This window comes from Emydura macquarii, unplaced genomic scaffold (assembly GCF_026122565.2).
Source record: "Emydura macquarii macquarii isolate MOO-44397 ecotype Brisbane River unplaced genomic scaffold, CSIRO-AGI_Emac_v2 contig_1551, whole genome shotgun sequence".
Classification (NCBI taxonomy): domain Eukaryota; kingdom Metazoa; phylum Chordata; order Testudines; family Chelidae; genus Emydura; species Emydura macquarii.
Genome location: NW_027131688.1, coordinates 15871447 through 15885320, shown reverse-complemented (window position 1 = coordinate 15885320; position 13874 = coordinate 15871447). Strand labels below are relative to the sequence as shown.

Here is a 13874-nt window from a genome sequence, read left to right as displayed (position 1 = left end):
ATAGATCTATCAAACTGCAGAGGGGCAAATCTTTACTACTTATTTAGAGTTTCTGATCTGCAGTTTAAACCAATAATCACCAATGCAAAAACTGGAGAATCCATGTTTATAAAACAAACACCAAAATCAATTTTTGATGTCTTTTTTTTTTTTTTAAACTAGAAAGTCTGAAACAACAAGAAATATATCCATGATTTATTATCAGAAAGAGCTCAAGGCAAGCCAGCATTTGATGTTTATTTCATATCCTGCTGTTGCAAAGTTCAACTGATGATACAAAGAAGTATAACTGATTAATTCATTTTTTATTAAAGAAATTGTAGACAGCTCTCACGTCTATTTGTGTAAACCTAAAACAATATATTATATTCAGAGTGGTAGCAATGACAATATTTAAGCTTTCATGAGCATCACCAGTTCTAACCCTATTTTCAGATATTAATAACTTCGTGTTTTTTAAACCTGTTTGTCTGAAGTGTTCTAGGCTTAGTCTCTGTCCACTGGTGTCCACTCCGTCCATGTTTGCTCAAAAGTGGGCCACGTGCTGGAGTACAAGGACAACAACAAACCTCATCATTTGATATGGAAGTATTTACAGCTCTCATGATTTCCCATCTTAATGCAATTCCCATAGTTTGCCTCTGACTAGCTTGTTTACCCAGATAGCTCCATTATGTAGAGGCATGGAAGACAAGTTATCATCCTAGCTGGCAACTCTTACTAACTAGGGTATAACTTTGGAGAAAACTGAACTGACCTTGTTTTTCCTATGTCTGACAAGACTTCCTAAGTAGAGGGAACAGCCATAATCTTACTGAACAGAGTACAACAGAGGGAAAGAAGTCAGGCATTAGAAACTTAGAATTTCTAACAGGAATAGAAGCCTCCTCCTGTAGCCAATTGAAATTTCTTACATTCAGAAGTCTGAAGCTTGTCTTCCTAAAGTAAATGCCACCTCAGCAAGCATAATTCTAAAGTTACTTCCAAACTTATAAATACATACATGATTCTTCAACGGTCCCTTTGATCAAACATCCATGAGGTAACTATTGTTATATCCACTAGTATTTGGGAGAGAGGTAGGGACTTTTAATTTAACTTCCCAATGAAGAAATGTGTAGTATGGGAATAGTCCTAGTGCAACTTGTTTTTTTTTTTTACATATAACATCAGCCCTAGAACAGAGATAATGGCATACAGGCAATCCCTTTCAGAACACTCGACCCAACACCAATGCTCAGTTCTCAGGGAGCAGCTCTACTTCAAGAAATGACTTAATCTCTAAAGAAAGAGCAAATTACCTTGTTGCTTGTCACAGTTTCCAAAGAAACTACAAGGGAACCAATACCACCACAGCATTTTCTTCCAAGACTAAACATTTGCTTATATGCTAGAAAAAACTTGTAAAACTATCTAGTGAACTTTGCTACAAGAATATTTTTAAACATTACTCCGCATTATCTCTATGAATGTGGGATCTGAGTAGAAGAGCAGATTTTAATACTGGTCATGAATAATCTGAAAAATGTCAATGAAAATGCATGCCTCAGTCAATAGAGTAACACCTTGAGACCCCATTAAAAAAAAAAGAACAAGTCTTTATTGTTAGGCTTAGTCAATTTCTGCTGGTAAGTGGGGAAGGCTCCTGGCACTACTATAGCTAATTTAAGAAATTTAGGCATTCCTATCAGTGCTTTAATATATCAAAGTTCATTTATCATTTGCCTAAAGAACAGTTTTATGGTCAGTACTGAAGAAAGGACATCTCTGAACTAGTGGCAGTCAAGCCCAGGTTATTGAAGTGACAGTCTTTGAAGTGGTTAAGAGTTAAGCAAAATGAATGAACCATTTCAAAGTGCATAGGAAATGTGTCTACATTTAAACAACTGTTTTAGAAATAGTGTTAGACTATTAAACACCATTGCTGCTCAAGATGACATGTCAGAGAGCATCTAATATCTCACTGAAAATTTTTCAGAGAGCTTGAAATGGAAAAGTGCTCCCTTAAGATGCAGCCCAACCCAAAACAAAGGTTGTGACAAAAATCCTATTAGAACAAGATACTTCTCCTCATCTTTTCCCTTTTTAAACTGAATGGATAAATTATCAGCCCACACAGCTGGGAGGGGAAGGAGGTGTATAGGCCTGAGGCAATGCAAATGGTGTGTCCATCTGCTAGCAGCAGTCAATGACCAGAACATTTTTTAAAAGCCTCTCCCCCAAGTTAAGTCAAGCCAAAACACTAGAACAAAAAACACACCTTCCTCCACTCTGACTGCAAAAGACTGAAAATACCAGGACTATGGTATATAAATATACATGTAAAAAAAAAAGACCATTGAATCAAAGGGTGAATTAATTTCAGCTGCAAACCTCTCTGTCAATGAGAGAGCACATACATCTATTCTTTTCAGACCAAGGGTGCTGACAAAACGCAAACAATTAGATTTTACTTCATAGGCTGCCAACAGAGAGAAGAAAAAATGTATCCAATCTGCAGGAAAATACTGTAGTTTGGGCATACAGCTCATTGCTTTTCTATCAAGATACATTGTTGAAGATGTTGCACTGACAGCACACAAAATCAAAATCCTCACCAGGCACAAAACAAATATAGCCAAAAAACAGAAATGGGTCGAATCCTGCTGAGACAAGTCAAGAAAACTGCCTTTGCCCATGAATGCTCCATGGGAAACGGAACGTTTCCCCACAGCTTGTAGAATCCCAGCAAACTTGCTCTATCTAGAGTCTCAACTGCAGTGTCATGGGATGTGGTTATCTTGTAGCACCCCCTGCTGGCGAGTGTAGTGCAGCTGGCATTGCCTGGGTCAGTTTCCCTCCCCAAAGTTGGCCTCTTCTGTTTCCCAGACATCAGTCTGTGCTGGAGAGATGTGGCTTAGCCCTCTGGCCAAATAATAAACCTAACCCCATCTAAGGTCGAAAAAATCAAGCTAAAACGTCCCAAATGAACAAAAATGTTTTTCTACCCTCTAGGCCCTATTCCCAGTCCCCTTCTGAACTACCTTTGAGAATCTTCCAGGCTCTGGATAGAGCACTCTTTCCTCTGCTGGGCTCTCTTCCTTGCATCCTTCCCCTGCTCCGGTACAGAGCACTGGGCCTCTAGGAGGGCTGCTCTGGAGCTCCTGCAGACACTGGCTCAGGACCTTCCACAACAGCCTTCCTATTTGCTGTGGTTCCAACTCCAGACACATCTCTCAGTCCTTTTATAAGGCCCATCTCACCATTAAGCTATCATCTGACCTGACTTAGTCCCATCCACTCAGGCTGGGAAGCAGTTAATTATGGGACAGGTGTGGCAGGTCCCATCTCCCCTTAAAGGGGCCAGTCACTCTGACCTGCAGCCTATGGGTAGCAGCAGTTTCGGCAGCAGATGCATCACCCATATCCAGCAGGCACTTTGGCCCATGTATTTCAAATATGTATAGTCAAAGATCTATGGCCACATCCCTCCCCAAAAATCCCTTGCATGCTGCCACAGAAGAGTCCCAACACAGTATATCTCTGAAGCGTGTAAAATGGTGTGTACACTCCCCATCTCCCTCCTCCATGCAGCAGAATCATACTAGTCCCGTATTAGTGGCCTTTGCGTAGTACATGTCCATGGACAGGGCAGGATGTAACCCAGTGAAAGCTTCCTTATACCACCCTGCTAAAGCGCCTCAAGCTTATTTAGTGCAGTGTTCCCTCAACCTTTTTGATACCAGGGACCGGCTTCCTATACTGTGTCAGGGAGATCTCAGGGACCATGCCGGTCCATGGACCAGTCGTTGAGAAACACTGATTTAGTGAAGTGAACTAAGTGAGGAAGGGAGGGCTGCTACAGAATGTGGTACAGATAGACAAGATTTTTCTCCCAGAGATTATGATTTACTGGGCCTGTGAAGTCATGTGCCACATCTCAAACACACATTAAAGAAGTGTTTATGTATGGTCATCATGCCATGCAGCACATTACCATTATACTGAACAAGTGCTTCTTCACTAGCTATGTCTGCCCACAAGCCATTAGGATGTGTTAGAGGATATTTTATAATATGGCCACCCTGAATAATAGTTCATTGCATAAAACAAGTGGATATTTTAAGCACTTTGCATGCAGTACATGATTTCACATTAACTGTCTTGGAGTAGTTTAACGTTAACTGTCCTTTTAAGTAGAGTTTCATCCAAGTCCATTTACTATTCGCAATTTGCCAACACACATGGTGCACATCTAATAATCTAAAGGGAAAATGCTATCAATTTAATGGGAGTTGTGCTAGACTTTTAAAAACTGCTTTATGGTTTAAAGTAGTAATGATTTTATTATTCAGCTTGGATATAAAATCTAAACGATAGAGCTGCAACATCTGATTGACTAGAAACAACTTACTACCCACAGTACACTAGAGTGAATTATATGAATAGTGTTAAACATGCATTTTTATTTTCGTAACAAAATCAAGCTGGAGACACAGAGAACTTAAGATATTATAGCAACTTAAGTTAAAAGTTACTTTTGAACTCACAACAAATCTTTCCCTTCAAAACTAAAATTATTTATTTTAGAAGTTTGTTACAAAATACAGATTACAAACACCAGATTATTTTTGGGGGGAAGGGAAGAGGGATCATGAGCAGTCACCTACTTTCTGGTAGGATACAAAACTATGAAGAGAATCAGGCTTATGAATAAACAAGTTCATCTCATATGAATAGTACTGTATAAAATGGTTATTTTGTTTTGTTTTTAAAAGTGATAGCCCACCAGTATACTGTCTTGATATAAAGGATCTTCTTGAGACAGTTACCTACAGTCATTTAAGAAAGATCCACTGTCAATAAATTCCTCAAAATGCGATACATATTGTTCTAGTCTAAGTTTTGTATCATAGGGAGACACCCATCTTGTAAATAACATTTTTTAAAGGAAGCTAAAACCTCAGTGTGTGTAAGTAAGAAAATTTGCAAGCACGGTACTTTAGAAGCAGCTTCACTTGCCTTCTAAGAAAGAAGCTAAGATTTGTGTTTCCCCTGATGCAACTGTTATCTTATCCTAGCCAATTAATGAACTAAGAGACAGTAAAGAGGTAGTAGGAGAGAATAAAGAGTAAAAGGAAAGAATTGTCAATGGCTCCTTCAATTCAGGGGTCAAAACTGGGCCAGTTTGCACTGGCTCAGCAAGCGAGTATGTGTAAATTATATATATATATATATTTTTTTTTTTTGAGACTGCATCACACTCCCCAGAATTTATTTTTTTAATTAAGTGTAGTCCTTACAGTAGCAAAGAGTGAACAGAGTATAAACTAATAGAGATGTCTGTTTGAGTCTACCTACAGCCTTATACAATAGCTCTGACAGATGTGAACTGCCCAAAATTCAATTAACTATTTCCCTGCTGAGCAAAGAACAAAAAGAAAGGAGAAATTATGTCAGAATTTTGGGACAGAAGGGAGCACCAAATCATTTAGTCTGACCTTCTCTATGTACCACAGGCCACCAGATGTAGTATGAAGCAAATCTCATTTTGGGATCTCAAGAGAGCAGATGGGTGTGACTGTGTGCAGAGTTAAGGAGAATATCAGTAGTGGAAGGGTTTTGGTTGTTTCATTCCTCCTCTTTGCACAACACAAGGTTAAAATTATCTCCAGCAGATGTAAATCTTTTTGATTTGACATATCAAGAAATCCTAGTTCACCACATTAAAAAGTTATGGGACCACTCAGTGTACAGAATGACCTTAAGGTATTTCTGAGTCAAGTATCACTGCACAAATCTCATAGACATTAGAGTAACTTTGCCAATTGAGCAGCCTTTTGATCTTAGAATATGCAAGCCAACCAACATCGAATCCACCAAAAATGAGTTTTAAAATAAGTTTCACAATGATAAAAGCAGGGGGGAAAAACTAGGCAGGGAAAATATTTCTATTAAAACTATCTAGAGAAGATGTTGGTTTACTCAATGGGTACTTTTTTTAATACTCATATTCACCATGTATCTCTGCCATTCCCTCTTTACTCCTCTGGCCTTTCTTACCTTAATGTTCCTCCATCAGGGACAGTTTCCTCAATGTGCATTGTTATTGTGCATCCCCCCTTATCTGGCTTTCCTAGCAGATAGGGAGCTTCATTCTACAGAGCTACAGTTCAGAATAATGTATTTAGATGCTGTTCTTCAAAGTCTAAAAAAATGACAGAAGTGATTCTTCAAGAAGAATCCGAAAGAAAGGGCAGTGGCCCTACCAATCAGTTCTGGGGATGAGTTCCATTGCACAAGGGGCAGCGTACAAGGTGTAGATACATTTGTGCAAGAAGCTGACAAATGAGTGGTTAAGTCTGGTGTCATTAGTTTAGCAGGTCATTGGTTTAGGGTGACAGCTCAAAACAAGAAGGGAGAGAATTGTGATGGGTCTTGAAGGCGAGGAAAGGGAGCCTAAACTTGTTAGGGTAAACACGGCAAGCCAGTAGAACTATTAAGGAGTTCCGTTTTGATCATGTAATGATGATACCTAAGTAGAGAGGTCAAAGAGTGACTGTGATGCAGGACAGGATGGAAGAAGAAAGCTCAGGAGTGGAGCAGTAACTCACTGGAGAAATAGATTGGGGAAATGGTAAAAAGATAAGATCACCTCAAGAGAAGGTGTAGAGAAAGAATAGGGCCAAGCCCTGTGGGACCCTTAAAGAGAGAGTGAGGCGGTAAGGATCAAATCAAATCAAAGTCCCATCAAATGAGAAGACTGATCATAGAGACAGGAGGAGACCAAATGAGAAAGCTCAAAATCAACAACAGGAGGAGAAAAGGGAAGGGAGAGGGCATATCTTCTGCCATCATTGCTTGTTTGGTTGATTTTTGTTTTGTTTTGTTAGTTAAATAGAAGATATGTCCTTTATTTCTATTTTTTTTACTCCATTTCTTCACCAACAGCAGTCTATCAGTAATACTGGTAAAGGGCAAAGCTCTCTACAAATGCTTGAGATAAACCAGGTGTACCAAAACACCAGTAATGGCAAAACAGTAAGTTTTCAAGTACAAAAGAAGAGACAAAATACATTCAGAGAACTTCTTCAAAAGTTCCTTATGTTTAGCCATGAATACAAAAAAATCCATTAGCTACATTAATATTTGTAATAGGAATAAGCAGAACAACTACTGGTTTAAAGAAAGAAGTAAAAATATGTTTCAGTAGCCGAGAAGTTACATTAAATATTAAACTGTACATAGCTACAATGCCCAAATTTAAGATATACCCAAACTCAGGTATCTATAGCTAGATTAAATTAAAAGTATCTGAAGCCATAATTATGCTATTGACCTCTTCCCCCCCATTTCCTTTCCTTTCTGACCACTGAAGACTGTATGAAAGCATCAGTGCTCACAGGCATAGTTGGAAGTAATTTGTTCTTGAATCTGACATGGATATAGCAGGAGTAGACTGCCTGCAAGGAAACAAGAATGAACCAGCTATTTAGAGAGATTACATAATCTAGTGTAGTGTTGCAAAATGAAATTTAAAGAGACAAGAAGCCTGAATTTTACTGTAAATAAGTACCTATAAAAGCTATCCAACACAAAAGGGATTTCACAAGAAGTTCAGCAGACAAAGTAGTCATTGTCTTTCTATAAAAAGAAAATCTTATCAATAGGTCCACCCTCAAGATAGACTACATTTGATCCAGTTTAATTAAGTGGACTGCAATTATATTAATACTTTATTTCTAGCTCTGGTTCCTTTTTTGGCAGATAATGGCACCATTTGAGTGGTTTCATTTCTTCAATGTAAAATCTATTAATTGAATGCTGAAATACAATTCCCGCCTCACAGATGTACAGATTTGGAAAATAAATGTCAGATTTGAACAAAAACCACTTTTGTGGTCCTGAGTACCAATAAGAAAGATATACATCCTACTTATTAATCTTGTGTAACTGAATATTAAGTGCATTAACATAGTACAATATATTTTAAACACCACTCTGGTATGTTGATATTGACAAAGGCAATGAATATCCTATCTGTCGTTGGATTAGTGTTTTAGCAGATTTAAATAGGACTCAGTTTTATAACTAAAACCATTTCCTGGGTAAATAAACATATGTATCTTTTGATTCATCAAAAAAAGCCAGACCATATGAACCACCACAAACTACTGTTACAAATAGAAAGAAAACAAGTTAACTCTGCCTACAGTACAAACAACAAGCACTGAGACTAAACTTTTCAGGACTGAGACTTCATTTGTACCTTTCTTTGGAAGCTATATAAAACAAAAAAATAGACCGATATGGCAGAAAAAGCCCAGAACTGCTAAATAGCGTATGTTTGATATTTTACTCGTGAAAAGCCATCAGTCACCACATTCAGGTATTTCAATGAAAAATTGCTTTTTACCCAGTTCAGAATAGTCTACAATCACAAGACTTACAAAAATGATAGCCAGAGTGTATAGCACCTTATATTTTGCTAGTAGTTTAGCCAATTCCAACCACTATATAAAGTAATTAAATTAGACATAGCGAACCAAAGTCAGCCCTTTTCTAACTCCACTGAAAACAGTGAAATTATAGCAAGGATGAATTTGGTCCAGCATCAGTTTCTATTTTTAGCAGGCTGCTGTCCTATTGCTGGATTTTTCCCTACATTATATCAAACATGCAGTTTTTTTGACAGACTAGGCTTATTGACAGACATGCCAGAATTCTGACTACGCACTGCCTCTGTCATTCTTCTTAGCTGCTCTATAATACACTAGATGACAACCTTTAGGATTCCTTGAGTTCCTCAATCTCTCTCTATTTCCCATGGACTCATCTTCTTCACTCTAGCTGCACCACTTGCAGAGTACAACAGGAAAGAAAAAACTGAGTATTTATACTATTAAAAACAGCAGTACACATCCTTGAATGGAGAACCACCAGTGTGTAAGAACAAATCCATCTCCTAGGAGGTATTTCAAACAACTAAAGAAAAAAAATCCATGCTTCTGTAACAATCTCAACAGCAGCTTATTTTACCAGTCCATTTGCAACTAGAGAAACTTCACAAATGCAAACTTTATGGGATGAGTGCACAACCTAGTTACTACATATCTATTTAATATTTCTTCTTCAAATTACACTATAGCATCCCAAGCAAGAATAATGTATTTTTTTTAAAAGACAAGTATCAGTGCACTTCATATTTTCTATGCAATGAACACTCACCACAATTTTCTTTAAAAAATGCAAGGCAATGTAAATAATTAAGCCACTATACTGTAAATGTAGATGCAATGGTATTAATCTCTTACTAAAATCATAAATAAATCATGATTAAGGGCATATGCGGACAGAGATTTTATAATTTTGCTGCTGTAGCTCAGTTCGTCATTATGGATACTACAAAACTCAAAATACACCAGCCAACCTCCTCCTCATGCAGAAGCAAAAAGAAGGGCCTTACCAACCAGGATAGTTATATGTGGACTATTGACTCTTCTTGCGTGTCTTCGCAAGCACACTGATGTGCACATTGGAAAGAAATTTCTCACAGACTGCCAGCTAGCCAGATGCAAACTTGCTACAGAGATTAAAGTCCAGATTCCTTTTTCTTGAATAAAGGACACAGATGATGGAGTGGAGATAAGGAGACCACGGATAACCCCACCCGAAGATAGCCTCCGGAGCAAAATATTTACTGTTCTAAAACTATTTGGAAGAAAGTTTAAGTTTAGGTAACTATAAACATTTAGTGCAAGACTGGAACTTCGTTAGTAGCACAAAACAGGGAGGATCATAGAGAGTTTGTCACTCAAGCAACCAACACACACTCAACTCCTTGACTGAAGACGCTCATTCAATTCAGGTGCTACATTGCCAGATTCCAGAGAGCAACATCCAGTTAGTTCTGCTCAGCACAACACACAGTCTCAGGGGGTAACTGAAAAACAGAAGATACCTTCTAGGCTCTAAGGACTTCAGAAAGGAGGAGGCTGGTATATTCACAGAGTAATGTTTTTTTCAGTATTTTACTTTTCTAAAGTTAAAGTTACAAATATTGTGAAGTAGATAGCTATGTACAGAACAGCCACTTTGCTGTTCTGTACAATGGCTATGCATAATTAATTTTTAATTAATATTCATTCCTTCATCTAATTAAACCTCGCTAACTGAAAAATTGTCTTATTGGTAGAATTTTCAATCTCATGAGATGACATAACTTTTGGCCAGATTCTGACACTCTTGCTCATACTGAGTAGTACTTTCTTCCACTGGTCGCCCCACTAACATGGTGTATGGTACTATTCAACATGAATAAGGGTAACACAATCTGGCCTCATGTCAATTACTCTACAATTATTTACTTGTGCAGATCAGTGTTATCCTTCCTGTATGTATGCAGGTACAATTTTGACAAGATTTCCTTTTCTAGAGTTCTGTGTGTAAAAGCCTCTACTCAGGAAAAAAATTCATTTATTTAAAACATTCTGTAAGAAATTAGGATGATTGGTCAGATATTGATGGAAGTCCACCTACAACTCCTGATTAATCACATCACCTTTTGAGAGTCTTGCCTCAAGAACATATAAGGCAACGCTGTGATTAGACAACAAATGGTAATGTGTCCGCGAATAAGAGTAATCTGAAACTGGAAGATTATTCCACTGCTGAATAAAAACCTCTGTCATTGACTAAAAAATTAAAAGAGTAATTTTTAATTATACAAACTACATTAAAATGTATATCACGCAAACATTGTGTTTTTAGGCTCATGTACCTTTTCCCTTATACCTTATTTATACCCTCTTTGGAAGCTTGAAATTAATTTCTTCTCCCTCCCCTACTGCCCAATCACAGTTTGTTATTGTAGGTATGTTTGAATGGTCTTATTTTACCATTGTGTGAAAATAAAAGTATTGGAGCACTTATGCTTGGAAATAAACGTGCATAAAACATTTCAAGAAATTTGCAAATTCTTATGATAAAAAGGTACAGTAAGATATCTGTTAATACAGTAGACCTGCCAATCTTGAAAAGCCCTTTTAAAAAACAGTCAAGTGCCATTATTATTTGTCCAACAGCTATATGATCTCATAAGGCAGATTTATAACAATCCAACAAGAGCACAGTGTAAAATCAGCAGTAGGGAGAATTAGAAACATGTGTACTCTACAGAAAATAGTTATGCAAGGGTTTGAGGTTCCATTCAAAACTAAAAATTAATCATCATCAATCATATTTAGAGCAAGCTAAAAATCATACATCAACAAGACTAAAGTTTAAAAGTACCATTCTGGAGAGTCTGTGCTCGTGATTCCTTTCCCAAATTGACATGGAATCCTCCTCCTAATGATGGTGTTTTACCTGCACCTATATGGGGGGAAAAAAAACAAACAATCAGATACAATTAAAGAAAGCATTAATATAGATCTTACAATGCATCCCTTTCATTCAATACTTTTACAATGTATGATAAGCCAAATTATGGTCCTTAAGGGTGGTGGCATAGGAACTTGAGGCTTGAAAGGTATAGCGGATAGACCCATCGCAATTTACTCTTTCCCTAAAAATCGCTCACCTGGGCTGCTCCAAGATTAGCTAGTGCAACAATGTGCCGCCCCTTTTCCAGAAAGATCATTAAGTCATAACTTAGCCTAAAATGTAAAATCTTTCTGACAGTAAACCACAGAACATTTGCTCATTTATATTTTTTGTTGAGAAATGCTAAAAAATTGAATTTTTAATAGCTAAACATCTACATTACAGAACAGAAAATATGGTCAGTGCGCAACAGGTTTTGAGTTGAGGCTAGTATATACACACCTTGTACATTAAAACTGCTATTTAAAGTCAAGCACACATACTGTAGCTTGGGTTAGAGAATTGCGTGTCTGAAATGTAAAGTCGATGCAGAAATTCATGTATTTAAAAAAAGGAGACAGAAGATTAGAAAGTATCAAAAATTTCAGCAGAGTTTTAAACTCACTCTTACCTTGCTAAACTAGCAGAAACTAAGGGACTGTTTCTGCAACCCTTACTGACATTGAGAGGTTTCCGTATATAGTAGAATATAGTATATAGTAGAATAGTTGGCTGTTGTGCATTTAATGTTGTCTCCTTGAGAAACTGTCAGAAGTCCTGAGCTTCTTTCTCCCATAGATTTTCTTCCCATGAGACCTTACCTGAATTTGTTAAACTCTACTTTTTTTAAGTCCATTTTCCTTATTCTGTTGCTCTTATGTCTTCCTTTCCTTAGAATCATGAAATGAATGAATCTGTGGTCACTTTCACCTCAACTGCCATCCACCTTCAGATTCACAGCCAATTCCTCCCCGCTATTCAGAATCAAGTCTAAAATTACAATCCCCCTGGTTCTTTCCACTTTCTGAAACAAAAAGCTGTCTCAAAAACTTATAGGAAATTTGTGCTTTGCTAAATTACTTTTCCAATAGATGTCTAGGTAATTAAATTCCCCAGTACTACCAATTATTCAGAAATTTCAGCTCTCTCTCTTCCTTAAAAGCTTCCCCACCTTGTCTTACACATTAAGATATACACATTGTACATAAAGGTCACTTCTTTTGCGTGTGATGACATGCCCAGCTCCCACTGAGCTGAAATGGGAACAACACTCGTATCTGAATGAAAAAATGGTCATTTAAGTGGTCATACCGTCTAACTGTAAAGTCTAATTTTACAATCAACTAAGCTGCATAAAGTCTCACTAACCATCTTCATAGACTGAATAAAAAAAATTAATGCAATGTTACAGCTGGATAGTTAAAAACTCCACAAAAAGCCAGTAAATTCAGCTATACTGCAAATGCTGTATATTTATGGTATACATTTAAAGACAAACCATAATATTAAGAAGACTAGGAAGAGCAACCACTACACAAGGCCAAATTTATGTTCTATTTTAATTCTGATTTTTACACTTCTTGACCCTTTTCAATATTTAACTATACAGCTTTAATAATGAACTAACAAGCTTTTTTCTTTGTTTTAAAATTTTAATTTCCAAGATTTATCAGAAATATAACCCAGAACTATTTTGGGGCTTACAAGCAGAGGCTGTATGTTCCTTCATCTATGGAGTGCAGATGTAGTCCTACAGAACTTAGGAATTCCAATAGAGAGGGTTACAACCTTGGCAAGTTGTCTAAGCCAACCTGTGCGTACATCCATAACTCTGTGCAGCACATCTCTTCTGAAATGAGCACTTCACAACTCTACAAAGTTGCCTACTAAATATCCCCAGTACTATTCAAACGCTCAGCTTTATTAAATCAAAGCCTTCCTCTCGTCCCAGATTTAGGGTTCGTCTGTAGCATTTAGGTACAAATGCTGGGTAGAGGGAGGTGTAGAGATGCACCACCCCAGGAGCACTTAGGAATTGTACTACAGGCAAAAATCTTTCCGGGGGCTACCCCTGACACACAGTCGGATGCACATTTTGCACATGCTGCTAGGATGGCCCAGAATACCCCAAGACACCTGCCCATACTCCACAGATAGTCATGCCTCCACTTCTTCCTTCCCACCTTTTCAGCATCATGCTCCCCAAGGAGCAGGAGCAAGTAAGTAGTTCCTGCATTCTGAGTCGATTGCGAGTGGCCTGGCACAGCAACCCAAGCAGAGTGAAACTGGGAGTAGGAGCAGCAGTGTTTCTTGCCTGTCTCTCCACCCTGTATGGCCCCAGAAGGACAACACACAGTCTCCAGTTTCAGCCAAAACATTAATTTTACAGAATTAATGAGTTAGTGAAAAGAAGGGGTTATAATGGAAGCTTTCTTGCAACTTTAATTACAGAGTAGCTGTTGCTTGACGGTACCACTATAGTTAACACATAGCCAGCCAGCACTGTGCATTCATGAAGGAAAATACTTTTT

At 37.7% G+C, this 13874-nt stretch overlaps 1 protein-coding gene across 3 annotated transcripts in view; it reads right to left on the bottom strand.

The window, feature by feature from the left end:
- Nucleotides 1-13874, bottom strand: part of BRF1 (BRF1 RNA polymerase III transcription initiation factor subunit) — a 227001-nt gene that overhangs the window by 198543 nt on the left and 14584 nt on the right. For all 3 annotated transcript variants that reach the window (XM_067554938.1, XM_067554936.1, XM_067554937.1), the window contains exon 2: nt 11272-11352. In XM_067554938.1, coding sequence (XP_067411039.1) covers nt 11272-11352 — 81 coding nt within the window. The remainder of the gene's footprint in view (nt 1-11271; nt 11353-13874) is intronic.